General features: G+C 47.3%; 1 protein-coding gene and 1 non-coding gene across 3 annotated transcripts in view; both read left to right on the plus strand.

Moving 5' to 3' along the window:
* Ddc (dopa decarboxylase) overlaps positions 1-27,545 on the plus strand; it is a 98,353-nt gene continuing 70,808 nt past the window's right edge. The window contains exons 1-4 of one of the 2 annotated variants that reach the window (XM_004652934.3): positions 1-111; positions 19,780-19,988; positions 22,574-22,687; positions 24,951-25,070. In XM_004652934.3, the coding sequence (XP_004652991.1) occupies positions 19,788-19,988; positions 22,574-22,687; positions 24,951-25,070 (435 nt within the window). In that variant the 5' untranslated portion in view covers positions 1-111; positions 19,780-19,787. Of the gene's footprint in view, positions 112-6,219; positions 6,338-19,779; positions 19,989-22,573; positions 22,688-24,950; positions 25,071-27,545 lie in introns of those variants that run through there. The other variant, XM_045135471.1, reaches the window with a different exon arrangement.
* LOC123455446 lies at positions 12,304-12,432 on the plus strand. The gene has a single exon (XR_006633918.1). It is a non-coding gene; the product is annotated as a small nucleolar RNA SNORA33 (small nucleolar RNA).

The following is a 27,545-nucleotide window of genomic DNA, read 5'->3' on the forward strand; positions in this document are numbered from 1 at the left end:
TTTCGAGCTGCATAGTCAAGTTCAGAGCTGTTTCTCCACCTCCTTCAGTTCCCAGAGCTGGATGATTCTACAGAGAAGAGTGGACTTGTGAGGAATTTGAATTTCCATCAAGTAAGCCCATTTTGTACTTTATCAGATTAAAATTGCTGGAAAAGGCATCGCTTGTCTCTTAACTGAGCTTCACATTACTGAATGTTTACTGAAAGGATGACTTTTCTGAGAATGGGGATTATTGATGATGAATGCTTCTCTTTTGTTGAAGGATTAGCAGACTTCGGTTCTGAGGGGATCACAGAGCTGGTCCTCCTGTAACTTGTACACAGTGAGGCGCAGGAAGGATTTCATACTGCCGTTCTGTAACAAGTATAGAAGTCAGGCTGGCACCAGGCTCTTAGCTCCCTAAGCCTAGGTTTCTTTGTCTATGAAGTAGGGGTTTTAGGAATATCTACCTTCCTGTGACATACACTGGAGATAATTCATTAATATGAAATCTCTCTCCTAAACAACATCTGTGGTAAAAATCCTCTCTTTCTGCTATTGTGTAGTCTACATAGTGGTAAATCCATTTATTACATCAATAGTGTGATTTCAGGGGAAAAACTCAAAGCTCACTCTTGCTGATTACAATGTTAATTCTAGTTCCCACCAGAAGATAGAATCCATGGGACGAACTGTGTCCACACCTGACATTAATTAAAATAATATCTGAATGCTTGGATTGTGCCTGTCGCTATCTAGAATGGGATTCAGAGTTTTCTAATCACAGCCTCCTTTCACCAGGGGTCGGTCTAAGCAGAAGACGAGGTAGCAAGGCAGTGTCACATGCCGTATGCCGTAGCCAGTGAGGATAAAATTAGAATTGCAATCATTCTAACTTCATAGTCTAGTACATTGTGCTCTGCCATTCTGCAGAACCTGCATTTTTTTTTTTTCTTTCTTTGGTTTTTCGAGGTAGGGTCTCATTCTAGCCCAGGCTGACCTGGAATTCACTATGGAGCCTCAGGGTGGCCTCGAACTCATGGCAATCCTCCTACTTCTGCCTCCCAAGTGCTGGGATTAGAGGCACATGCCACCATGCCCAGCTCAGAAGGTGCATTTTAAAGCCTTTCCTTGGGCCATGGCACCATGCTAGCTTCACAAAGTTCCCTTGGAGCACCTTGCAGATAAATGGGTTGAGTCCAGATGGATGAAGTAAGAGAGGCAAGACTATGGGTAGGAGAGGAAAGAGATGGGGAATGGAAGTAAGAAATGTCAAGAATGGAAAAATAGCCCTTTGAGAAATAAGAAATACAGGACTGGAGGTGGATGAACAGTTCTGTGCTTCCACGGTTTCATTCCGGGTCATTAGCCATCAAACGCATCGTCCTTCGGTTAGGTCTTCCACATGGCCTCAGAGGGCTTCTGCTTCCAGTTCTGAGATGCTCCCAGCACAGCTGGATGAGCTAGTGACCTGCCAGCCCAGAAGGGACTCTGATCTGAGGACATACTCTTGGGTTGCTCCACAGACCAAGAAAACCAGTTTGTTGGTTGAGCCAAGATGACAAATGCTCATTATATTGCTTGCTAGGAGCAAACCACTTCAGGGTTTAGCCTTGCATGTTCGGATTTTTGGAATAACAGTGTCCAATACCCTCACAATACTTTTCATTCCAGTGCCTTCTCAGGGAAGATAAATGACATTTTCATTTTTATTTATAATTTTAGAGAGAACAAGATAGAGAGACACACAAAGAGAGAGAATTGGCACACTAGGGCATCAGCCACTAAAGTCGAACACCAGATGCTTTTGCCACCTAGTGGACATGTGTGATCTCAAACTGGCCTCACCTTTGTGCATCTGGCTTATGTGAGATCTGGAGAGTCAAACATGGGTCCTTAGGCTTCACAGGTAAACGCCTTAACTGCTAAGCCATCTCTCCCACCCTGGATGACATTTTAAAACAGGCAATGTTAGTCCTACTTACAATCTAATCATAAATTGGGGGTCATTGAAATTACTAAATAACATATGAAGAAACATGCACCTGTATGCAGTACCATCCATGGCTTTGACTTACCCTGCTCTACTAGGGAAGGAAAGGGGCCAAACCAGAACATGCAAATCAACTAAGGGAGAAAAGATTTTTCACATTTGAATAAAGTCCTTTGAGTAGCCAGCTCAGTAATTTACTGCAGTTTTATATGGATTATAGATGTTTCACTCCACAAAGAATACACAATAGTTCTAAAGACATGCATGGTTTAAATGTAGAAAAGAAACCTAGGTAGAATTATGGGGAAAATAATAAACATACCAGAATGGGAAATTTTAACACATCATTCCAAATTATAATCATGCCTGTCTTCCATAGGGGACTGATTATAGTAATCCCATGGATACCAAAATCCATGGATGTGCAAGTCCCTTTTAAAGTGGTACAGCTGACACATAATCTACATGCATCCACCTGTATGCTTTTAAAACATCTTTTCATTGCATACAATTCCTAACTTTGTGTAACTGCTATGTAAGCAGTCATTATACTCCATTGTTCATGAACAATGACAAGAAGAGTAACTATGTGTTCCACGAACATAAAATTTTTAAAAATATTTTTATCCATGGTTAGTCAAATGCACAGATATGGAGCACATACAGATGTTGAGGGCTGACAGTACAGTAAATGGGATGATAGGCCTAATGAAGAAAACAGTAAAGACTGGGAAAAATCACAACTATACAACCCACAACCTTAGTTTATTTGACACATGTGGAACCCTGTACCCAATGATCAGAAAACATACTTTTCTTCCCCAGTGCACCCGAAATGCTAACAAGACCTGAAGCCGTCTTGGGTCATAGCAAGTGCCAGAGGAAAAAAATGCAATAGAAATGAAATACCAGTTATAGGTAAATGATAATGGAAATGTTATACATTTAAGCCTGAGTTATATGTTATAAGTAGTTCATGGAGGTCAGCATATGACAAATTAGACAATAAAAATGACCCAAATTAAAAAAAAATCACTCAAATAAACATGTTAAAGAACAACCAAGTACACCTAAAAGTAATCCAATGAAAATAATAACATAGGTAATGAGGAGAGATGGATAAAAAATGAAGGTGGCATAGAGAATCAACAAACCCAGAAAGGTACTGCAAACCGTGCTAAGGAAGGAGATGTGGCTCTGATAATATTAATTTCAGATGAGAATAAACAGTATTATTGTCATGAAAGAGGATGAGATTATAAATGCAGTAAAGGAAAAATTAATGAGGATGACATTAAAATATTACCATCAAGTGACTACAAAGGAGACTTAAAACTCATCAAATAGCAGAAAATAAGTGGCTGTGAAGTGCTCAGTGCTAAATGAGACATCTCTATCACTCCCTCCAAAGCTAAGGGAACTTTGCAGGAGAGAGCACAGAATGAGTATGAAAACCCGGGGATGGGAAGGAATGCTATGGAACCCTGCCTTCCGTAAATAAAGTGGCCATCACACTCATGACCTCACAGCAACTATGGTTACCTGCATCAGACCTGCACAATATTAGGTCCATCAACATTCCATCATAGGTGGTGGAAGAAAGCCTGAGGCCCCTTTCCCTCTGTGAGGAGCTATTGGACATGGTGGTGCACACCTTTGTTCCCAGCACTTGGGAGGCAGAGGTAGGAGGATCGCCATGAGTTCGAGGCCACACTGAGACTACATTGTGAATTCCAGGCCAGCCTGAGCAAGAGGGAGACCCTATCTCAAAAAAATCAAAAGAAAAAAAGATATCTAAGGAAGGAAGAGTTTATTTCATGATTTGGAGGGCTGCAGTCCATCATGTTGGGGAAGACATGGTGGCATGAGGGATCTCCATCTACACTGCACGTACAATCAGGAAGAGACGCCTGTCTTTCCAGCTTGGAGCTGGCCTTTCACACCTCACATGGCCCTCTCCTGTGGTTTGGCTGAGCTGCAAAGGCGAGGGGTCAGCCTCCTGCCCATGACACTTCCCTGATGCCTTCCATAGGGGACCAGGAGGCTGGGCACACTTCTGTGTGTGGATGAAGCTTGCTCTTCCTTTGTCTGTCCTCCACTGTCTGCATGGCTGCTGTAGGGACTCACTGTAGAAAACGGTGCCTGTGCTAGATGGGGCTGCTCTCCCTTACCCAGAGCTCCCGCCTCCCGGCTCCGCTCCATGGGGCTGCTCTCCCTCACCCAGAGCTCCTCCCAGCTCCGCTCCATAGGGCTGCTCTCCCTCACCCAGAGCTCCTCCCAGCTCTGCTCCATGGGGCTGCTCTCCCTCACACAGAGTTCCCGCCTCCCGGCTCCGCTCCATGGGGCTGCTCTCCCTCACCCAGAGCTCCCGCCTCCCGGCTCTGCTCCATGAGGCTGCTCTCCCTCACCTAGAGCTCCTCCCAGCTCTGCTCCATGAGGCTGCTCTCACTCACCCAGAGCTCCTACCTCCCAGCTCTGCTCCATGAGGCTGCTCTCCCTCACCCAGAGCTCCTACCTCCCAGCTCTGCTCCATGAGGCTGCTCTCCGTCACCCAGAGATCCCATCTCCCAGCTCTGCTCCATGGGGCTGCTCTCCCTCACCCAGAGATCCCACCTCCCAGCTCTGCTCCATGGGGCTGCTCTCCCTCACCCAGAGATCCCACCTCCCGGCTCTGCTCCATGGGGCTGCTCTCCCTCACCCAGAGATCCCACCTCCCGGCTCTGCTCCATGGGGCTGCTCTCCCTCCCCCAGAGATCCCACCTCCTGGCTCCGCTCCATGGGGCTGCTCTCCCTCACCCAGAGCTCCCGCCTCCCGGCTCTGCTCCATGGGGCTGCTCTCCCTCACCCAGAGCTCCTGCCTCCCGGCTCTGCTCCATGGGGCTGCTCTCCCTCACCCAGAGATCCCACCTCCCAACTCTGCTCCATGAGGCTGCTCTCCCTCACCCAGAGCTCCTGCCTCCCAGCTCTGCTCCACGGGCTGCTCTCCCTCACCCAGAGATCCCACCTCCCAGCTCTGCTCCATGGGGCTGCTCTCCGTCACCCAGACCTCCCACCTCCCAGCTCTGCTCCATGGGGCTGCTCTCCCCCACCTAGAGATCCCACCTCCCGGCTCTGCTCCACGGGGCTGCTCTCCCTCACCCAGAGCTCCCACCTCCCGGCTCTGCTCCATGGGGCTGCTCTCCGCCACCCAGAGATCCCACCTCCCAGCTCTGCTCCATGGGGCTGCTCTCCCTCACCCAGAGATCCCACCTCCCAGCTCTGCTCCATGGGGCTGCTCTCCCTCACCCAGAGCTCCCGCCTCCCGGCTCTGCTCCATGGGGCTGCTCTCCCTCACCCAGAGCTCCCGCCTCCCGGCTCCGCTCCATGGGGCTGCTCTCCCTCACCCAGAGCTCCTGCCTCCCGGCTCTGCCCACACGTCCCCCTCCTTATACATCCTGCTGTCCTTAGAGGCTGCTACCTCTGTCCCAGAGGCTCCATGGAAGAGAGCCGCGGACAGTCACACAACAGATAGTCCATTCTTCAAAATTCCTGACTTGCAAGTTCTGGCATGGTTTGTGTGTGTATATCAAACTATGTATGTGTGGCATGAATGTATTATGCAGACATGTGTAATGTACATATGAGCACACCACAAGTGTCCATGTATTATGCATGGAAGTGTACGTACTGTGTCTGCATGCATGTGCTTTTCACACATGCATATGCATGACCAGAGCACGTGCACCCATTTATTCACACTTGTGTACACATATGAATGCAACCCATGTGTACTCTCTGTGCATATGTGTCTGTGTGTACCTGTATGTTTTCTGTCCATGTGTATCTCTGGGTATATTTCTCTGTGTGTGCCTCTCCTTACATACATGTGTGTTCTAGTGTGTGCCTCTGAATACATATGTGTGCCTCTCTGTGCATGTTTGCTTGATTTCAAAAGTTCTCACAACTCCTGTGTCAGGCAGTGGCTCAGTGGTCCCCATGAAAGGACTAGGCCATGCGTCAGGCTCCTCATAGGCCATGCGTCCCCGTCTTCTTCTTTGGAGCGGGGCACTGGCCACAAGTCTGGATCACATACAATAGGGAGGACCTGGGATCCATCTCTCCTGGGCCTCTCTTCGGGATCCACGGGCCCTGCTGCACCCTCCTACTTGCTGGGCTCCAGGACTGCTTTAATATCCTGTGGGGGCAGGGCCACTGAGAGGGCGAGGAGAAGATGCTCTGAGGACATAATGCAGAGCAAGCGGTGCTGATTGGCTTCGGGGAGGCGGACACTTTGTCTACATAAGTGGCAGTCGCATCCTCTGTGCCTTCTAGCTGTCACCAAGGAGAGGAGTGAGAGAGCTGGGGAGAGGAGGCGGACCCAGGGCCGTGAGTACTGCTCTCCTTCTGCATGGTTCGGGGTCAGGCTCGGCACCCAGTTCTGGGAGGTCTTGGCCCTTGGGACTGGGGTTGGGGGTCTGTAGCTGATCCTGGTCATGCTGATTCTCTGTCCTTATGGAGACAGACACTGCCAAATGGGAGTCTGGACATGGAGCAGGCACAGGTGTCAGGGCTGCTATGGGAACTTTTGGAGAAACCAGGCACCCACCTAGGTCAGTCTGATTTTTTTGAGTCATCTCTAAGCAACAGGTCCAGCAAAGAATCAGGAACCTCGATGGCATTTAGCCTTTGTTTGAGCTGTCATAACAACATAACTAAGTGGGAACTGGTTTCTGGGTGGGGTCCTGTACATGTGGAACCCACAGATGCAGTGGGAAGGGAGGCTTCAGCACGCAGACTTGGATATCATGGGTATGTTTTTCAGTGCAGTGAAGGAAGCTAACAGTGTCCTCCCGCAGCATTCCAGTAAAACCCTCCTTGAAAAGGCTGGGCACACAGTAGGTGCTTAGGCTGGGCACACAGTGGTTGCTTAGCAATTTGGGAGTTCTGTTATGAATGAGCAAGGCAGCCACAGGTGCCAAGGGGTGTCCTCAGACATTGAACAGTGTCAAATGGTCAACCCCAACCTGTACAGCCTCCTGTCTCCTGTTTCCAAGGGAACTTCAGGCAGGTGACCTGGATTTCCCCCAGCCATCTTTCTTTCTCAACAGCTTTCAGATGTCTGCTCCTTATAGACCATTTTTTTTTTGTTTGTTTGAAAAAACGGTGTTTCTCCTATGAAACAGAACCAAAGCAAAGGTAACAATTGCAGGAAAAACTGGGTCTCTTTGAGGTGCTGGAGAGGAATAAGACTTCATTGCAGGGCCACCCTAAGCTCCAGCCAACAGTTTTCAGGGTCCACAGAGCAGGACAGCAGGCATCCTAGGACAATGATGAACCAGCCATGGATGGTCTGTGAGGAGATGAAACTGTCATGTGTTAGAGCCTCCTTTCTTCTCTTCTGGGTACATAGTGGGTAGACCTCAGTACACAGTGAGAGAAAAAAAATAATGAAAATGAAAACCTCCTTTCAAACTCTACACATCCAAAGAAATGGCCAGAAAGTTAAATATGTTTTCTTACTCTTTGGCTCCTGGTTATTATAAAGGTTCTACTCCAGGCTCCTGGAAACTCAACTTGTGTCTTGTGGCAGCTTGGGAGAAGTTCAAGGGAAATTAAACCATGGGTATATTCTCCCACTGAGAAGGGCTCTCAGTGGAATAAGAGCCGGGGAGAGGGGACAAAAGAGGGACTATGACCAATGTGCAGTATGTTCATATATTAAAGTTCTCAATAGAAATTTTATGTATATGTATATGTATATATATATATATGTTTATATCTGTATATACTCATATGTATTCCTATACACATATACATACATACATACATACATACATACATACATACATACATACTTATTCCTGGTATTTCCCTGAGCTCATAAGCATGTAGTGAGGAAATCCCTGGAGGCATTGGTATGCCTACCAAGGTAAGAGTAAGGAGCAGTGAGCTAAGCACCGGCTCCCCAGGAAGGCTGAAATGTCACTGTGTTCTGAGTGGCAGCTGTATAGCCCAGGTAAGAGGGCACCAGGCTTGCCTTTCTGTCTGGACCAGCCTGCACTGCAGACCTCCTCTGAGCTGCACAGGCTTAGGCAGGCTACCTGCCGCCCTGGCCCATGTCCTCACTTCAGAAGAGGAGGTTCTGTGGCTCTGTAGAGGTGCTGTGCCAAAGGTGAGAAGGGAGGTAGGTGCTTATACTCTGCCTGGGGACAGAAGGCACTAGAAGCACTTTGGGAGGAGAGATGAGAATAGGAGCTTGCTTTGGCCACAGAGGGTAGAAGCTGGTCCAACCTGTTTCCATAGGGATGTATCCAGGTGGGTGGGGGCATTATGGGTTTCAGTTCTCTCCCTTGAAGCCATTCTCCTGTCTTCCTGTACACAACGTGTGGGCAGGGCCCCTGGAACTATACCTGGGGTTGTAGACAGTGCCGCCCCCAGCCCAGGCAAGAGTCCCTGGTAAGGTCCCCCTGCGACTCTCAGGGTAAGGTGATGGTGCAGGGAAGGGAGTGCTGGGAAGAGCCTAGCTTCAGAGGGAGAGGACAGCACCCAGTCACATACTAGCTGGCTGTGTGCCATTGAAATAACAGTAATAATAAGACCGTGCAGGATTGTCTAGTGTTAAATGAGATACAACAAATCATGTGGTCAGCAGAAGGTTAGCCAGTATTAATTTGCTTGGTTTCTCAGACAATAGAACGAGACAACCTAATGTCAATGCAGCCTCGCAATTGGACTGGAGGAGCCTCAAATGCAGGCCTCTTAGCAACACTTGGTAACAGACCAGCCGCTGTGTGCTAAGACTGATAAGGGAGTTTCCCAGGAGTTGAGAAGGTGCTGTTTATCACGCTCCTTGTTTACGAAAGAAAAGTGAGCCTACGGAAATCAAGTGCGAAGAGCACCTCGGGGATTCACCCTGCAAGGTGTCTGGTGCTCCTGACGGACATTGACCAATACGTGACTGGTACCAAAAGAGCTAACCAGATAGAATGCAGTCTGACTAGTCTCTCTGTGGATGGTTGTGATTTTTTGTAAACTATTAACATGACTTTAAGATCAGAGAATGGGGAAAGAATTGAGGGAAGCTGGGGGAAGGGCAAACGATTTTGAACACAGATCTGTGCTCTGAGCTCTGCCTCCAAGTTCCCGCACTCCGCCCTTCAGAGGAGGTGACGCGTATTGGTGCTGCCCACGGCTCCCTGAGACAGAGAGAGCCAGCAGCGGCTGCCACGCAGTGGAACCTGCACCTGGTGAAGGGAGGGGCTCGGGGCTGTGGAGCAGAGACGAGGGCAGAACGTTTCCCACAACGAGAGGAAGACACCGAGGAAGAAACCTCTATGACCAGAAAATTAGGTGCTTCTGCCCAGTCCATTTTTGTTGTTTTACTTGGAAAAATATTAAAACCTTTAAATTTGTTTCTGGTTGTTTGCAGTCAGGTTCATATTGCTGGCAGAAATCACCTGACCAAGAGCAGCTTTTTTTTGGGTGGGGAGGAAGGGTTTATTTTGGCTTTCAGACTCAAGGGTAAGATCCACGATGGCAGGGGGAAATGATGGCATGAATAGAGGGTGGACATCACCTCCTCACCAACATAAGGTGGACAACAAGAACAGGAGAGTGTGCCAAACACCGGCAAGGGGACACTGGCTGTAACACCCATATGCCTGCCTCCAACACTACTCTGCGTTAATTCCCAATCTCCCTCAGCTGGGAGCCCAGCATTCAGAGCACCTACATTTATGGGGGGCACATAAATCAAACCACTATACTCGCTAACACAAAATATTGAGCCAAAAAGCTCAGTGCAGTGCTGCATGACTAGAAATCCAGCCCTTGGGACGTGGAGGCAAGAGGATCAGGAGATCAAGGCCAGCCTCAGATGTAAAGCACATTTGAGCTTACTTAGCCCAAGCTGTGGTATGAAACTCTGTCTCAAAAAAAGAGTAAAATGAAAGCAGCTGTGGTGGCCCACACCTATAATCACAGCACTGTGGAAGCGGGAATAGGTTGCACCGAGTCCAAGGTCAGCCTGAGCTATAGAGTAAGTTACAGGTCAGTCTGAGCTAGAGTGAGACTTTGCTTTAAGAAAAAAAAAGAAAAAAAGTAAAACCTAGAGAAGGAACAAAGAGAGAGAAGGAAATAAATAATGAAAGAAAAACTGGAAAGTAAGCTATGGGTCGCTTCTTTCAGTCCACTCCTTACTTCCCATATTACCAACACAAGCTTTTACTGCTGCAGGCATGGTCTCCCCCACTCTCCTGGTGGCTCTCTGGGGTTGGGGAGGTGCTTCCTTTCCTGTCTGATTTTGCAGAGGCTGACAGAAAGCCTCAGAAAGATTGCAGGTTGAAGAGCCCATGGTGCCTAGCGGGGTGCCGTTGGCCTTGGGTGTTCGGACACTAGACTGTGCTCAGGCCACTCAGAGCTGAGACTGACTGTTCCTGACCTCTAACCACCAGCAAGAACATTTACCCAACGCGCCCAGAAAACATGCTGTCGGAGGCTGGAGAAATTGCTCGCGCATTGTAGCACTTGCATTCCAAACATGGAGACCTAAATTCTATCTCCAAAACACATACAAAAAGCCATAACTGATGGCTACCCCAACAATGCACGACCCACAATCCCTATGGCATCCCCAGTGAGGAGGGTCCCTTTGGAGGAGGGGGGCAAGGATGGTATCAACATATGCTGTTTGTATACTGAGTGTGTCCATAAGTAACTAACAAAATTAATAAATAAATAAATAAATAAATAAATACATATGTTAACTTTCTAAAAATTAACAAAATATTTAAAAAGTAGAAAAAATTAAAAAGAAAATATAAGATCTATGATAAGTGGGATTCTTTTTTTGTTTATTGCCACAACCCAGACCCCGGTTAGAGAAGGCACCCAGTGATTGAATGATTAAAGCTGTTTTTTATCAAAAAACAAAAAAATGCCAGGTGCGGTGCCATGCACCTCTGACCCCAGCGCTGGGAGGCCAACCCAGGTGGGTTCCTGCAGCTTCCCATCTAACCTAATTTGGTGAGCTGCAAGCTGACGCCTCCATCTCGGTCAAAGGTGGACACCCCTAAGGACTGACACTCGAGGTTGTCCTCTGACCTCCACATGGATGCATATCCACACATACATGTGTACATACACACACACACATGCGAATACATAAAAGTGTGTTCAGTCAGCGTTTTAAGAATTTAAAAGAACTTGGAGGACTTTAGTTTTTGTTGTTGAAGCAAGGTATCAGATAGTCATCCTTCCAATTACTAGAAATATCTCACGGCTCAGAAGTTCTTCAAAGTCTTGGCTTGAAACATTAAAATGAGGGGCAGGACCATGGACAGATACTGGGCACTGGGCACTGGGCACTGGGCACCAGGCTATTGTTTTGCTCTCAACACAAGGAGGTGCCTCCCTAGCACACCACTTAAATGGTACTTGGCTGATCTTATGAGTTCCAGGTTTAATCACCAGCTAAAGTTCTACACGGAGATCCCGTGGAGGCATAATTGATTGTCATGCTATCCCACAGCCTGTCAGAGCATTAGTCCTGGGTCTGGCTTGGGTTCTGGGCAAATGGCTGTGGCAGAGGAGTGCAAAACTGAAAATCTCAGAGACTGGAGACTACAGGGTTTCAATGATGGAAATGCTCAGGATTCTAGCACTGAGTCACTCTCATCTCTGTGACTCTTTGTGACAGAAATGTGTTGAGCTGGTGTTTGGGCAGGGAAATGGACCCAGTATAAAATAGAGCAGAAATAAAATATTTAGAGGTCCAAAAAAATTAATCATGTATTCATCTTCATTCTCATCCAGGAAACATCAACTTCCTTACTGTGGATCAGGGCCTGTGATGGGTCCTGAGGACTTAAAAATAAATGAGTGTTGGGCTGGAGAGATGGCTTAGCAGTTAAGGCATTTGCCTGCAAAACCAAAAGATTCCGGTTCGATTCTCAGGGACCCATGTAAGCCAGTTGCACAAGCGGGTTCATGTATCTGGAGTTTGTTTGCAGTGGCTGGAGGCCCTGGTGCACCCACTTTTTCCCTCCCTCTTTCTTTCTCTCTCTCTCCCTCTTTCTCTTTCTCAAATAAATAAATTAAAAAATATATTTTTTAAAAAATAAAAATAAAAGAAATGAGTGTTGAGAGCCCAGTTTGGAGAACCCCAGTTACCAAAGGATATCAGTTGAAAGATAAATTTGAATATCATAATAACAACCTCACTACTGAGAGTTGGTTTTCATGCCAAAGAAAGTTCAGGAGTGTTTGTTGGTTCATATCTTCCTAAACCCTTTGGGGTGTTGGTTCATATCTTCCTAAACCCTTTGGTGCTAGAACTGACAGATACAGCTAGGAAGCCAGCCAACTGGTCTGCTTATCTGAATGTGTTTCTGCAGAACTGTCGAGAGCTGGCAATGGTGATGGCATGTTACGAGCCTTAAGAACAGCTGAGGTCGTTAAAGACCCTGAAAGTGGCTATGATACCTTAATGTGGGAGCATTTTCATAAGATTCAATTTTAATGTAACTTGTTCTAAGTTTACTGAAAGCTAAGAGTTAATAACTTGCATGGCTTTAAAAACAAAAACAGCCAGGGAGGTGAAGAGCATGCCCGGCATACGAGACAGGGACCGCGCGCGGAGCCCCAGAGGGCGGCTTCTGCCTAAGAGTCCCAGACCTCTGTCCACCTCCCTCTCGCCCACTCCCAGCCTTCCTTGCTCTAGCTAGGCCAGGAATTCTGAAGTGACTTCCTGTTCTGGTAACTGAGATTTTAAAGAATGCTATCCTTCCCACTCCCTCCCCATATGTCCAGACGGGGTCTGGGATCTGGGAAGCCTCACCTGCTGTTGCAGTAATTGACTAAACCTTTCTGCATCGGAGCTGAGGAAAAACAACTTCTTCCCAGCCAGCACTTGATGAGTCAAAGCCTCCCTCCCCCAAAGAGGGGGGCCCAGCCAACCTGGCTCCAGCAGGCTCCCTTCAGCCCTCTTCCCCCTCCCTGCAGCCGCGGACGGTGCTGTAGGAGCTCTCTCCCGCCCTTTCTTTCCCCCAGAGGGTATAAAACCCTCTCCCTCTTTCTCCCTTCACTTACCCGGCCCCTTCCCTCCCACTCCGAACACGCACCCTACCACCTCTCTCCCACGACATTAATCAAACCTTGGGCCCAAGAAATTGTCTCAGAGTCCTCTTCTGTGAACCCCAAACCTGACACTGCCTACACAAAGCAGATTATGTCCACAGAAATGCCCCGAGGGTGGCGAAGGCACAGGCCATTGTCGTTATCACCGTCTGCATCTCCCAGCTAGTATTTGGCCAGCTTGCGGCATGGAATATCAAACAGCTTCCAGATGAGTGGAGACCCTGAGCCTTTGCATTAAGCACCTTCTGCAAAGGTTTTGGAGAAAAATACTCTGCAAATAAACGAGAGCATGATTTCTAAAGAATATCTCAGTATTTTCTTACAACTTGACTGGGAATCTTTCTTTGGACAGCAGTAAATCAGTATGACAAACTCTGGTTTCCCTTTTCCCACATCCCGTTTGGTCCTTAGAACTGTGTTGTTCCCATTAAGAAGAGGCTGCTGATGCTCTGGGAAGCTGAGCCATCTTACTTATTTTTTCTGAGTTTCTACTGACATGTCAGTTTGCTGCAACACATGTACTTCCCCCTCAGTAGGACAGAGATTTCACACATACTTTCTTACAAAAGGTATTTTTTTTTTTTAAGAAATGTTTTCCTTTTTCTTCACACCTTTTTTTTTTTTTTAATTTGAGAGCAACAGACACAGAGAGAAAGACAGATAGAGGGAGAGAGAGAGAATGGGCGCGCCAGGGCCTCCAGCCTCTGCAAACGAACTCCAGACGCGTGCGCCCCCTTGTGCATCTGGCTAACGTGGGACCTGGGGAACCGAGCCTCGAACCGGGGTCCTTAGGCTTCACAGGCAAGCGCTTAACCGCTAAGCCATCTCTCCAGCCCACAAAAGGTATTTTCAAAAGCCACACACAAGGTCCAAATTATAAGGAAAAATATGTGATTCTTTGCCACGTAAAAAATTGAAATTTGCAGGGTGTGGTGGTGCATGCCTTTAATCCCAGCACTGGGGAGGCTGAGGTAGGAAGATGGCTGTGAGTTGGAAGCCAGACTCAGATGACATAGTGAATTCCAGGTCAGCCTGGGCTAGAATAAGATATTAACCTCAAAAAAATGAAATTCTTATAGGTCAAAATAAAAACACAACCTCAATTAGGTCAAATAAAAAGGCAAAAAGGGCAGGAGAGATGGCTCAGCTGTTAAGGCACTTGTCTGCAAGGCCTAAAGACATGAATTTGACTCCCCAGGACCCACATGAAACCAGATGCACAAGGCAGTGCATGTCTCTGATGTTTGTTTGCAGCGGCTAGAGACCCTGGCACTGCCTTTCTCTCTCTCTCTCTCTCTCTCTCTTCCCTTCCCTTCATTCTCTGTCTCTCTCTGTCAAATAAATAAATAAATAAAATATTTTTAGGGAAAAAAAATGCAAAATCTGTCACAGACACAAGAGTAAAAGTATTGATGTGGGAACATGTAGTGTCTTTGAGCCTCACAGCCTTATCTCGGGTCCTAGAAGGTCACAATCACACAGAGCCTGCACCAAATCACTGGCCTCCAGACTCTCATCTTATGAATTTCAATGAATAAATTTCACAGGCCATACAGTAAGATTTGGAAAGGTTTTATTAAGTCATGGGTAGAACTTAAGGAAGGCAAAGCTCCTATATAGCAAGAGGGGGCTTGTAAAAATTGAAAAGCCCACCCAAGACCCAGGTGGGGGTCTTTAATGGGGACAGCACTGATCAGCCCTGTCCTGACATCAGGTGTCTGGGGCAGGTTTTCTGAGAAAAAGCAATCTTCCCAGAGGTCCTAATCACCCAGGAAAGGGGTATTTCTCCTGGAAAAAGGGAACTCCTCTCAGGAGGGAGAGATAAGAAAAGACCAGGCCCTGCTGACATTTCTGACCTCCAGCGAAGTGGAATGACCTAGATTCTCCCCTACAGGTTCAAAGACATTCCTCACTTCTGCTTTTGGATAAGGCCCCAGTTACCACTAGCATTGTTTTATTAGAACTGTTATAGTCATATAAGAAATAAGAAACACCCTAGTGGAAGAAAAATCAATGAATAAGCAATTTTTTTTTTAAAAAAAGAGGAATCCAAATGTCAAAAAAATATCAGAAAACTGCTCAGTAGTCAGGCCAAAACAAAGTGTGATTAATGCTTCTAAGACTTGATAGTTTAAAATTAACATTCGACTAGTGATTGCGTGGCAAAATGAGCATTCTTATGCACTCCCTATTGGGAGAGTAATTTGGTGAGGTACTAAACTATGGAGAAATTTGGCAGCGTAATTTTAAAATGCTAAAAATGTGTACCTCTTGCTGGGCGTGGTGGCACATGCCTTTCATCCCAGCTCTGTGGAGGCAGCAGCAGGAGGATTGCCGTGAGTAGGAGCCCCCTGAGACTGCACAGTGAGTTCTATGTCAGCCTGGGCTGCAGTGAGCCCCTGCCGCAAAAAAAAAAAAAAAAAAAAAAAAAACCACAGAAGAATTTGTCCTAAAAAACTTTAAAAATAGATGTTTTTCTTTTTAGGATTTTTTAGTGCAAAACATTGTGTGCATAAACATAATATGTTGTATATTTCAGGGTTATAAAGAAAATAATTGGGCTGGAGAGATGGCTCAGTGGTTGAGGCACTTGCCTACAAAGTCTGATGACCTGGGTTTGATTCCTCAGTGCCCACAGTGAAGCCAGATGCACATGGTGGTGCATGCATCTGGGGCTCATTTGCATTCTCTGGAGGCCCTGGCTCATCCATTCTCCCCCCCCCCCTTTCTCTCTCTTCTTGCAAATAAATAAGATTTTTTTTTTTTAAAAAAAGAAAAGAATGGAGTAGTTCCCCTCAACCCCAATTCACAAGGTAATAGAAACAGAGTCCTGAGATCTTCAGGGAATGCCTGAAACTAAGGACAGAAACGAGCCCTATGTACCCTATACATGCAGATACGCACACACACGTACGTGCAGGCTTGCGTGCATGCATACCTATGAGAAGGCTAAATTAATGAATTAAGTATAGGAGGTGATATACAACACGAATAAATAATTACAATGAGGGCTATTTGAACACCAGCCCTGCGGTCTGGTGGCAGGCTGAGAAGGGAGATGGCTGCTGAGTAAGTGACTGTCGGGCAGACGTGCACAAGGTAGGAAGGAATGCACCACGAGCTAAGCGATAAGTCAGGCCCCGAGAAGCAGCAAGGAAGTACCAGATTTCATGATGTTGTTCAGAATGTGCTCAGTTCAAAGTTATCAATCATTTTTTCTGGAATGTTTCATTTGATATTTTTGGACTGCATTTGGCTCCAAGTAACCAAAACTTGAGAGGTGAAGACACAGACAAGGAGAGCTAAAGCAACCAATATTTCTTGAGTGGTGCTAGGTGCTTTTTCTGTGTACTTAATGATCATAAAAATTCTTTGAGGTAGCACTCTTACAATTGCAATGTTTGCTTCTAGTTAAGGAAAATGAGCGTTAGCATGGTAGCAAGTTATGCAGCACGTGTGTCCGCTAAATGTAGAAATCGGGGCCTGAGCCTGAGTCAGTCTGCTCTTGTTCCTGGAGTATCAAATTCTAGAACGCAGTTGTCTAGGGCAGAGGTCCACCTTGTGACTGAAGCCAGTTGCATTATGCAGCGCCACGCTGTCGCGAGAAGCCGCACATCAGCAAAGTGTTAACCAGCATGGCCTGTGTTACTTCAGCATTCACTGCCACTAAAACCCACGGTCTCACCTTACAGCCCGGTCAGTGTCGCTCATAACCAAATGAGAAATATCTACTGTCCTAGTGGAAAAGAATATGATGACTGTGCTTCCCTCGCTGACTAAAGCATGTGCACGTGTGGGTACACAACAGTTTCTCAACAGGGCTAAGGACAGGCCTTGGGGTACTATAATTTGCAGTTGCATGCTGTCCCTTTAGCAGAGAGCATTTGAGGAAGGAAAGGTACGACCAGGCAGGTTCACCTTGGACACCAGCTCCCTCCTGACCAAATCTTAGTCAGCCCGATCTTCATCCAGCAAAGAAGTCCTGCTGACCCCGCGTGGCATCCAGCAGACTCCTGGCATCTGATGAGGCTCATCTCCCTCCAGCCTTGGTCTCTGATCCAGCTCTGTGCCGCCCCACCCCAGACTAAGTCTCACGCTCTCAGTAACTTTCCTCGTCTGCTGACTCTCATCTGCTGTGATAAGTCTTGGTTGAGAGACACATAGGAAATCGGTAACCTGCATCTCTTGGTGTGTCTGCGTGGGCATTATCAGAAACACAGGAGGGAAGGGCGAGTTAACAAACAGAGAGAAGACCATTGCTGAAGATGGGCAGAGCCAGCCTGTGAGTCAGACCCAGCAAGTGGAGGGAGGAAGCCCCAGTCTTCTTCCTGGGCAGATGTGTTCTTGCTGTTGCTACATCCCCCACCCCAGGATGCCAGACTCCAGCTCTCCCGCCTTTCAAAGCAGACACCCTACCCCCTCCTGGGGCCTCCTGACTGGAGCCCTGTCATTTCTCTGAGGCTTCCAGTGTCTTGGACTGAGCAGTTACTGTTTCCTTCAGTCTTCCAGCCTGCAGATGGCCATTGTGAGACTGTCCAGCCTCTGATCTTGTGAGCCAATTCAATAAATCCATTTTTTGTAATTACAAGTATACATAAGGTGGGGTCTGCTCCTCTGGAGAACACTGACTAATGCCCTTTGGCCGTAATCCCCCATCTGTCCCTGCTGCTTCCAAGTTGAGGTCAATCTTTCTCCACTATGCAATGGTCTGGAATAAAATCTGCCTTTCCACTTTTAACAAGTTTCTGATGAATGATTTTCAACATGTTCAACATCACAAAATCTGTCAAAACCCCCAGCCTAGGCAATGGGGAGTACAAGGAAATGCTGGGAACATGACACTAAGGTCAGCTCCATTGCTAATCACAGTGGGTATTGACTCATCCCAAGCACTCACTCTGATGGGAAAACCCATCTGTAATTACAAAGCTCCGGACGACAGGAAGTGTTCAGAAATGCATGGCCTGCTCAGCCTCAGTAGTCTCTCACAAACACAAACAGGAATTTTGGGTGGTCAGATTCTAGATGTTGTCCAGCTTTTCCATTTTGCAAATACTTTAGATTCTTGTAACTCATTAATTCCATATGCACCGAATTCTCCTGCGTGCAGACGTCTATCTGAACCCGCCTTGGCAACCGTGTGAGCAGTGGGGACCCGAGTCGCCGGATGCATGCTCAGCTGAGGCTGAACAAGGGGCCTCTGCTTTCTGTTTCAGCTCTCGGGGTGCAAATAACTGTGCATCCAGTCCATTTGGGACTGCACCCTTGACATTGTGTTTCTTCTTGGTGATTTTACTGGTTAAAATTACCCTCAAATATGCTATATAGTTGGGATCTCATGGTCTTCAAGCCAGGCGCACTGCCATGCCTTCTGGAGAAAACCACTGTGTTGAGCTAGAGAGATGACTCAATGGTTAAAGATGCTTGCTTGCAAAGCCTGACTTCCTGGGTTCAGTTTCCAGGCACCCACATAAAACCAGACACACAAAGTGGTGCATGTGTCTGGAGTTTGTTTGCAGTGGCAGGAGGCCCTGGCATGCCCCTTCATTCTCTGTATCTCCTTTTCTCTATCAATAAGTAATAACTACACAAATAAATATTATTTTTAAAATAAATATAAAAATATAACATAAAATAAAATACATATATCAAAAAAAGAAAATAGCTGTGTTAAAGTATGCTTCATTCAGGCCTAAGTCATGATGCCAGTGGCTATGTATTCTATCATTAATGACTCAACATGTATTAAAAAGACGTCCTTGAAAAGAAACATATAGGAAGGTAGTGACTGGAGCTCTGATCACTCTTCAGGAACCAGCCCTGCTTTTTCCCTAGGAGGCCTGCCTCAGAGTTCACGGCAGCACCGTGGACATAACCGTGTGAACTGCCAGACCTGCTGTGCACTACCTGGGTGACTGAAAAGAAAGAACTATTCTGAAAAACAGCTTTGAGGCAGAGGTGCTTGAGATGGGATGCAGGGGGAAGATGACACTGGCTTTGGCAGTGGTTGTCCCATGAGATTGTAATGATCCCTTTATCCCCATCTCAGAGGCCAGAACTATCATCTTTATCTTTTGGGTGTGGAGCAATGTTCAAAATGTGAGATTGGAGCTGGGAAGGATCACTCCATGGATACTGTTTGGCACGCAAGCATGGAGACCTGAGCTCAGATCCCCCGCACCCTGCACCCGTGTGAACGTGGAGCGGACGTGCTTGGGAAGCAGAGACCGAGGCTCTCTGGGGCTAGCTGCCCAAGCTGGATTAGCTGAATCTATGAGCTTTGGGTTCAAGTAAGAAACCCTGTCTCAATAAATAAAGTGGAGAGTGATCAAAGAAGACAGCCAGTGCTCTGTCAAAAGGCTAGTGAAAGCCACATGCAGAACTGTACCCATGGGGATAGAATGGTCCTTGAATGATAGTGTAAGTTTCCTGCACTTTACTGACACTGAAAATGAAATAAAGATGCTGTGCTGTGTTCTGCTGAGTGAGAGGTAAGGAGTGAACACAGTGCTGTGTTGTGCAGATCCGTGACAGGTCCATCTCATCCACACATGGAAGGGAAGGGACACTGACTTGGGGGCTAGGTGGCCTTCCACATGTAGGGGTCATTGGAATTGCTCGCTTGCAGTTGACCCCTCCATTTCATAGACAGGAATGTTTTACACACTGGTTTCTTTTCTCATCGTGGGTAGTTTTCACCATGGATGCAAGTGAATTCAGGAAGAGAGGGAAGGAGATGGTGGATTATGTGGCTGACTATCTGGAAGGCATTGAGGATCGCCAAGTCTACCCTGATGTGGAGCCTGGCTACCTGCGACCACTGATCCCCACAACTGCCCCCCAGGAACCAGAAGCCTTTGAGGACATCATCAAGGACATTGATAAGATAATCATGCCAGGGGTAAGTATATATCCAAACTTAGATGACAGTACAGATTCTGCTAGTGTATTGATCTCCATGTGGCAAGTCCTCAAAACAGTTAGGACATAATCTCCCATTATGTCTACTTTATAGTGGAGGCAACTGAGGCCCAGAGAGGGTAGGTAGCATTTCTGTGATTGTAAGATGTGTGGGAAATAAGCCTGTGACATACAGACCACAGATACCCTGATTCCCAGGCAAATGCAGAGTCCCCGGGGAGGCATATGGTGGGTCAAGGTCACTGCCTTGGGGAAGGGCCAAGCCTTGGGTCCTCAGCCTCAGGAATAGTGCCTCAGGCTCAGAGTGCTGGTGGCCTTCATAGCCCTGGTGGCTCCCGTTGTGTTTTATCTTCAGGAGATTTCCCATTCTTCACTTCCTTCTTCTCACATAAACTGGCGAATCGAACCCAGGTTCTTGGGCTTTACAAGAAGCACCTTTAACTGCTGAGCCATCTCTGAAGGCCTTGTTTTCTTTTTTCTTTTTTTTTATTTGACAGAGAAAGAGAGAGAGAGAGAAGGAGAACAGGTGTGCCAGGGCCTCCAGCCACTACAAATGAACTCCATATGCATGTGTCCCCTTGTGCATCTGGCCAACTTGGGTCCTGGGGAATCCAACCTGGGTCCTTTGCCTTTGTAGGCAAACGCCTTAACCGCTAAGCCATCCCTCCAACCCAAGTCCTCATTTTTATTATTTTTATTTTATTCTAAAGTGTCCTGGGCCCCAGGCCTGCTGCTCTGAACTTATCATGTAACCTATGTGGTTCCTTAGGGCCTGAGAGACTTAGGGTCAGCCTCCTACCTCTAAATCTCTCAGGCCACCATGCTCGGCACCTTGCTCCTTCTGTCCCACGCCCCACCCCCAGTGAACTAGAGGTGGCCATAACTGCAGCGGGACCTGTTGAATTTCTTAGTAAGCCACCTAGTCTCCTGCCTCCACAGTCAGGAGACTGTTCATGCCCTATCTCTCAGCATCTTATGTCCAATAACTGGTATTCTGGAAAAAAAAAAAAAGGACTTGGTTGCACCTTGGCTAGGACTATGTAAAATGATAACGTCTGTGTTGGCTTTCTGTCATTATAACAGGCACGGTGATTAACTTTTAAAGAGACAGGGTCCTTTTGGCTCACAGTTTTCAGGGTTCCACTCCATGGTCCTGTTGCTTTATGGTGAGACAGCACATTAGAGCAAGAGCAACTGGCAAATAAATAAACAAACACTCATCGCATGGATGGAAAGAGAAAGGTCCAAGGGCCCTACAATGCCCTCGAGGATAGGGCCTAAAAGCCTCTCTCTAAGACCCACTTCTTAAGACTCCACCACCTCCCTAAAACACTAACCTGGGGAGAAGCCTCTAACACATAGCTGAAGACCCACACTGTAGCACTGTAGCTGGGGGCTACTACCGAGGACATGGACTGGGGCGCTTGGTCAGCATCCATCTCGCACACTTCTGAGGGCTGCAAGTCGGGAATAAGAGTGGCAATAGCTGCTTCTTATGCCCTCATGCAGCAGTGAGAGCTAGCGCTCCCTCCTCCCCCTCTCTCTCTCTTCTCAGGCTGGCCTCAAATTCCTGGCATAGTTGTAGATGACTTTGTGCTACCATATCCACTTTATAGGATGCTGAGGATAGAACCCAGGGCTTTGTGCATGCTAAGAAGGCACTCTACCAACAGAGCTGTATATCTGAGCAGCTCTGGTCTCTTTTTCATAAAAGTTCCAGTAACCTTTGTGAGGGCTCCACCCATGACACAACCAACCTCACAAAGGCTTGCTTCAGAATACCATCATTAGGAGGGAGAGGGCCCCAACACATGCCTTGTGTGGGAAGAACATAAACATTCTCCCCACAGCAACCAATGCTGGCCTGTGTGGCTTACTACTGCCCTGGATCCCAGAACCCGCGGGCATCCAACAGCACCACTTAGTTGCGTCTCTCCCTGGCCCTCCTGAGCTTTTCCTCTGTGCCTACCCCAGGGTGTGGCATAGAGCAAGGGCAGGGGAAGGGGGACCCTGGCCAGTCTGGAGGACAGATGAGGTAGGTGTATAGAGCACTGCTCGGCTGGGGAGAGCTGCTTGCATGGGTTAATAAGCCTAGAGCAGTGAGGGCACATGAGCAGCTGGGGCTGGACTGAAGAAACCTAATAAGTGAGGCATTAAACAAACAACAAACTTAGAGCCGTTTTTCACGCCAGGTTATCACTCCTTCATACAGCACCTTCCTTGATCAGAGCACCTGGCAAGAATCCTAAAAACAGCCTCGTTGTTGTCCCTACCTAGACACTTCATGTCTTGTAACAAACAGCAGTGATGTCTCACATCATCTTAGGGACATAACGTGTCCTTCATAACTAGTGGACATATTCAAGCACAGGACGGGGGTTGTGTTTACTGTACTGACCGCGAGGAGGAATTTAGCTGCTGGAGGATGTCAGAAGGAAAATGCGAGATGACTGGATTTGGGAAACTGTCCAAGACACCACAGGCATGCGTCCAGGGGCCCTGGCAGTCCCCTTGGGGTGCAGCCCGGCTCCATTGCCCCAAGATAACTGCTCTACCTCCCCACAGGTGACCCACTGGCACAGTCCCTATTTCTTCGCTTACTTCCCCACGGCGAGCTCATATCCAGCCATGCTTGCAGACATGCTGTGCGGAGCCATCGGCTGCATCGGCTTCTCCTGGGTGAGTGTCCTGGTGATCTTGGGTGCGAGCTACTCTGGAATGGGGACGTGATTCCTTTGAACACAGGACAAAAGCTAACAGACGTACCACCTTGTGGGCATCAGGGTCACTTTTCAGGAAGGAGAGTTTTGTGAGGAAGAAGAAGAATGTGCTTTTTGGAAATGTCCCAACAGCCCCAAGCCAATTCTGCACAAGGCTGTTTCTCATGAACACTGAGTTTGAAATGAAATCCCACTCTAGCACAGCGGAGTTTCCACAGCACAAGGTTAGACTCCTGCACTCCCCCAGGGGGAGAGAGGATTTCTGTGCCATCCGAAGCTTGACTACGTGATTGTCCTCGTCCCCTTCCATCCGCCATCCCCCAAGCTGTCGCCCCCGCCCATCAGATGAGTGAGTGCATAGTGCAGGCGTATCTGGAAATGGGCCCGCCGGCCTGGGGTGAGCTGCCCCTCCCTATACAGATCCTGCTTTATGTGGGGTAAATGACGTAGAAAGGTCCCTGCTCAAAAGAACTGGTTCTCCCTTGTGCCTCTGTGCCCCCAAATGGCTCTTCAAGAGAGAGGATGCACAGCTGACATCTACTGTTAGGAGCCCCAAAGGCTGCCCACATTGTGAGGAGTGCCTCAAAGCCCAGGTCTATCTTTGGCTTTCTAGATCCGGAGTGTCTTGCAGCCCAGTGAGCTTGGAGTATTGACTGGTGTTGGGAAAGGTCCTGTGATACATAAAGGAGAAATCAGCTTTTGAATTTCCAGCAGCTAGAGGAGCCCGGCTATGCTGGGTGCTTCACAGGACAGCTGCTCTTCAGGCTGGTGTCCGCAGGTGCTGGACCTGTGGGAGTCGCAGCCCATGGCAGGGACTGCAGAGAGTCTCCTGCGACAGCTGTCCTCACTACTCGTCTGTTGGGTACCTGTAACCTCCTTTCCCTCAGGACAGAGCTGACTAGGCACAGCAGTGTGGCTTGGTTTGAACATACCCTAATCTAAAACAACAAGTTTCGCTCATGAAATACTATAGTGAATGGTGGGTTCTATTGATGTGGTTGTGCTGGTCCAGAGCTGTGGAGTCCCTGCCTAAAGATTCAGGATCAGTCTCTGGTTGTATCTGCTCTCCTGGAATGGTTTGAAATGGAGGCAAGGGGAGGGGAGCTTAGAGGAAGGTGTCTGCCTTCTTGTCCTAGAGCTTGTGTTGTTGTTTTATGACTGCAGTTTCTAACAGGGAGTGTGGGTTCCTATATCTGCAGCGAGGCTTAGCTCAATTGCAGTACAGTAGAAGCCACCAAGATGGGGCTGACCTGACCCACAGGAAAAATCCTTCGTTCCTCTTACTGACAGTGTGTCACCGTGCTGGTGTGCACAGGTGTATATGAGACCACTCTGGTCATTGTATTGGGCCCCTTAAGTCGAATCTGTTTTTTTATTTTATTATTTATCTTTTAAGAGAGAGAGAGAGAACAAGAGAGAGAGTAAGAGAAACAGAGAGAGAATTGGTGCACCAGGACCTCAGCCACTGCAGTTGAACTCCAGATGCTCGTGTCACCTAGTGGGCATGTGCAACCTGGCACTTGCCTCACCTTTGTGTGTCTGGCTTACATGAGATCTGGAGAGAGATGGAACATGGGTCATTAGGCTTCATAAGCAAATGCTTAACCACTAAGCCATCTCAACAGCCCAGCCCCCTTTTCTAGAGCGAGCAAGAGAGGGGGAATATTGAGTGAAGATGGATATTCACTACGTTCTTGACTGGGCCACCCTGCCACCTGCTGTGTGCAATAGGAGGGCGGGTCCCTGGGGACACGATGGCAGATGTCTCATGGATGAAAGTACCCAGCGCTCACACCACCCTGCACGCTTTCTACTCACTTGGGACCATGGCAAAGTGTCCACCGGTGGGTCTTTCTAGATCTTTCTGTAGATAATCCGACGGGTATGGGATGCATCATGCAGTAGAGAAAGACTAGTGGGACTAATTCACAGCCAATCTCCTTGCACTGGAGTAGACGACAACGCACATATCTGGGGCCTTTATGGGGCATTTTGTGGCCCATCTGTAATTCAGTGATTTCAATTTTCAGTTCATTGGAAAGTTACAACCTGTAGTTGCCCCCAAAATTCCACAGTAACTGAACCCTTCCAGGGGTGGATATTTTTGGTAAAAATAAATAAACTTTTTTTTTGAATTGATAAAATAAGAGTTACCAAAGTAGCATCCTGTGTCATCCTTGTATGCTGCTTCCCTGTGACTTAACTCTTTATCCCCCATCCAGGCTGCAAGTCCTGCATGCACAGAGCTGGAGACAGTGATGATGGATTGGCTGGGAAAGATGCTGGAGCTACCAGAGTCGTTTTTGGCCAGAAATGCTGGGGAAGGAGGAGGAGTGATCCAGGTGAAGCGGGGAGAGTGGGTGGGGTAGCTTCTGGGAGCATGGGTTCCTCAAGGGGCCACAGTTGCAGGCAGAAGAGGTGAACTCATGCTGTTTCTTGTTGTGCTCTTGGATTTTGTCCAGACAGCAGGCAAAGCCGAGTATAAGGGAACCTGGCCCTGGAGTTGGCTGGATCTGTACCTCCACCCAGCCCTGGCTATAGGCAAATCAATCTCATGCCTTGGCCCTTAGCTATGGTAGATGGAAGAGAGGTCCCCACATCGGTGGCTCAAAGAAAGAGAGACAGCTCCCATTTACATGAGGTTGCTAATAATTCATAGCTGTCCTTTATATCTTTATTTACCTCATGTGAAGTTCATGGTTGTGACATTGCAAATGCATTCTCAACCTTAGAAAAGGGTTTTATTTCTTGTTCTGATATTCTCTTTTTAAAAGCTCTGAGGGCTGGAGAGATGGCTTAGTTGTTAAGGCACTTGCCTGTGAAGCCTAAGGACCCATGTTCAACTCTCCAGGTCCCACGTAAGCCAGACATATAGTGTTGCAAGCGCACAAGGGGGCGCATATGTCTGGAGCTCAACTGCAGCAAATGGAGGCCCTGGTGTGCCAATTGTCTTTCGCGTGCACATTTAATTAAAAAGGCCAGTCTGTTGGGCTTACCTGAAAAAAATAATCTTTGAGAAGCCAGGTATGGTGGTGGAGGGAGGCAGGTCACCATGAGTTCAAGGCCTGCCTGATTTACATAGTTAATTCAGAACAGACTGGACTACAGAATGAGGTGGGACTCTGCCTCAAAACAACAGCAAAAATAGTTGGATGAGAAACTCCTTTCCAAGGAAATAGAGAGATGAGTAAAAATGATGGCATGTGATGGTAATCTCTGTCCTCTGCACACACCACATCATCACACACCACACCACAACACATCAAAAAAAAAAAAAAAAAAAAAAGCTCTGAAAATCAGATAAATGCCACCCATTTTATAAATGAGAACCCTGGGCAGAATGAACAATGCCTGTGTGTAAGAGCACATGGCTGGTGTGGTCAAGCTAAACTGAGCACACTCCCAGTTTCTAGTTCTGACACTGCTTGACAGGATCATGTGTTTTAAACTTCCACGTATGAGCTTTCTCTTGCTTCTGTAACAAGTTGGCGCTGCTGCTCCCATGTTAGTGGCTTCGAACACATTTATTGCCTACAGTGCAGTAGGTCAGAAGTCTGACCTGGGTTCTACTGAGCTAATACCAAGATTGACACCTTGAAGGCCTAAGGGAAGAGTTCATTTCTTTGCCTCTTCCAGCTTCTATAGCCTTCTGGACTTCCTTGGCCCATGACTCTCCATCTAAGAAAGCAGCTATCTTTCATTTCTCTGTTCTTTCTTTCCTGGTCACATCTTCTGACTATAGCGGAGAAAATGTATCTACAATTTTAGGACACATGTGATTAGATTGAGTTCACTCAGATAATCCAAGATAACCTCCCCAAGTCAAGGGTCTTACCATAATCACATCAACATAGCTACTTTTTCCCTGTAAGGTCAGTAATCCCAGGTTCTTGTGATGGAGACTCGGTATCATTATGATATTCGGCCTGCATGCTATAGGTAGCAGAAATAAGAGAAAACTCTGCCATAAGGCAGGTTCCTTCTATCTTTAGAAAGCCAAACTCAGCAAATGTCAGACGGACCAAATAATGTGAATTCTACTTTATCCTGCCATAGAGATCCCTGAGCACGCCATACGTGTGACTTTTGTGGCAGCAGCTTCCCTATGGCCACTAGGTTGTGTGGCCAGACTCAGAACCATCCCTCACTTTCTCTGCCTATCTCATTCCATCATAACTAAGTCACTGTAATAGTGAACTGATGAAAATAAAATATTCGAGTTGAGTATGGTGGTGCAGGTCTGCATTCCTAGCCCTTGGGTAGTAGAGGCAGGAAGATCAGGGTTTTATCATCATCCTTGGCTGTATAAAATAAGTTCAGGCCAGCTGGAGCCACATGAGACTGTCTCAGAAAAACAAACTATCATTCATATACATACATACACATGTGTCAGTGGGATAGTATGAACCAGACTTCTCAAAACAGCAGCAACAGGGCTGGGGAGAGAGCTCAGCTGTTAAAGGCCTTGTTTGCAAATCTTGACAGCCTGGGTTCATTTTCCCAGTGCCCATCTAGAGCCAGGTGCACAAAGTGGTACATGTGTCTGGAATTTGTTTGCAGTCTCAGGAGACCCTGGCATGCTCATACCCATTCTCTTTCTGTCTGCCTACTTCCCTCTGTCCCTCTCTCTCAAATAAATAGGTAGCCTATGCCTGTTCAGGGGCAAAAGCTAATTAAGACTATGTGAAAAGGATGGTGCTAAGGCTATAGCAGCTCACCATGACCATTTGCTAGAGAGTGTTTAGAAGTCTGTATGCTACTAAAGGGTAAACTGGGCTGTCAGTAAAGACAATCTTCATTTCAGAAATCTTAGCATT

Source organism: Jaculus jaculus, chromosome 16 (genome assembly GCF_020740685.1).
Source record: "Jaculus jaculus isolate mJacJac1 chromosome 16, mJacJac1.mat.Y.cur, whole genome shotgun sequence".
NCBI classification, from domain to species: Eukaryota; Metazoa; Chordata; class Mammalia; order Rodentia; family Dipodidae; genus Jaculus; species Jaculus jaculus.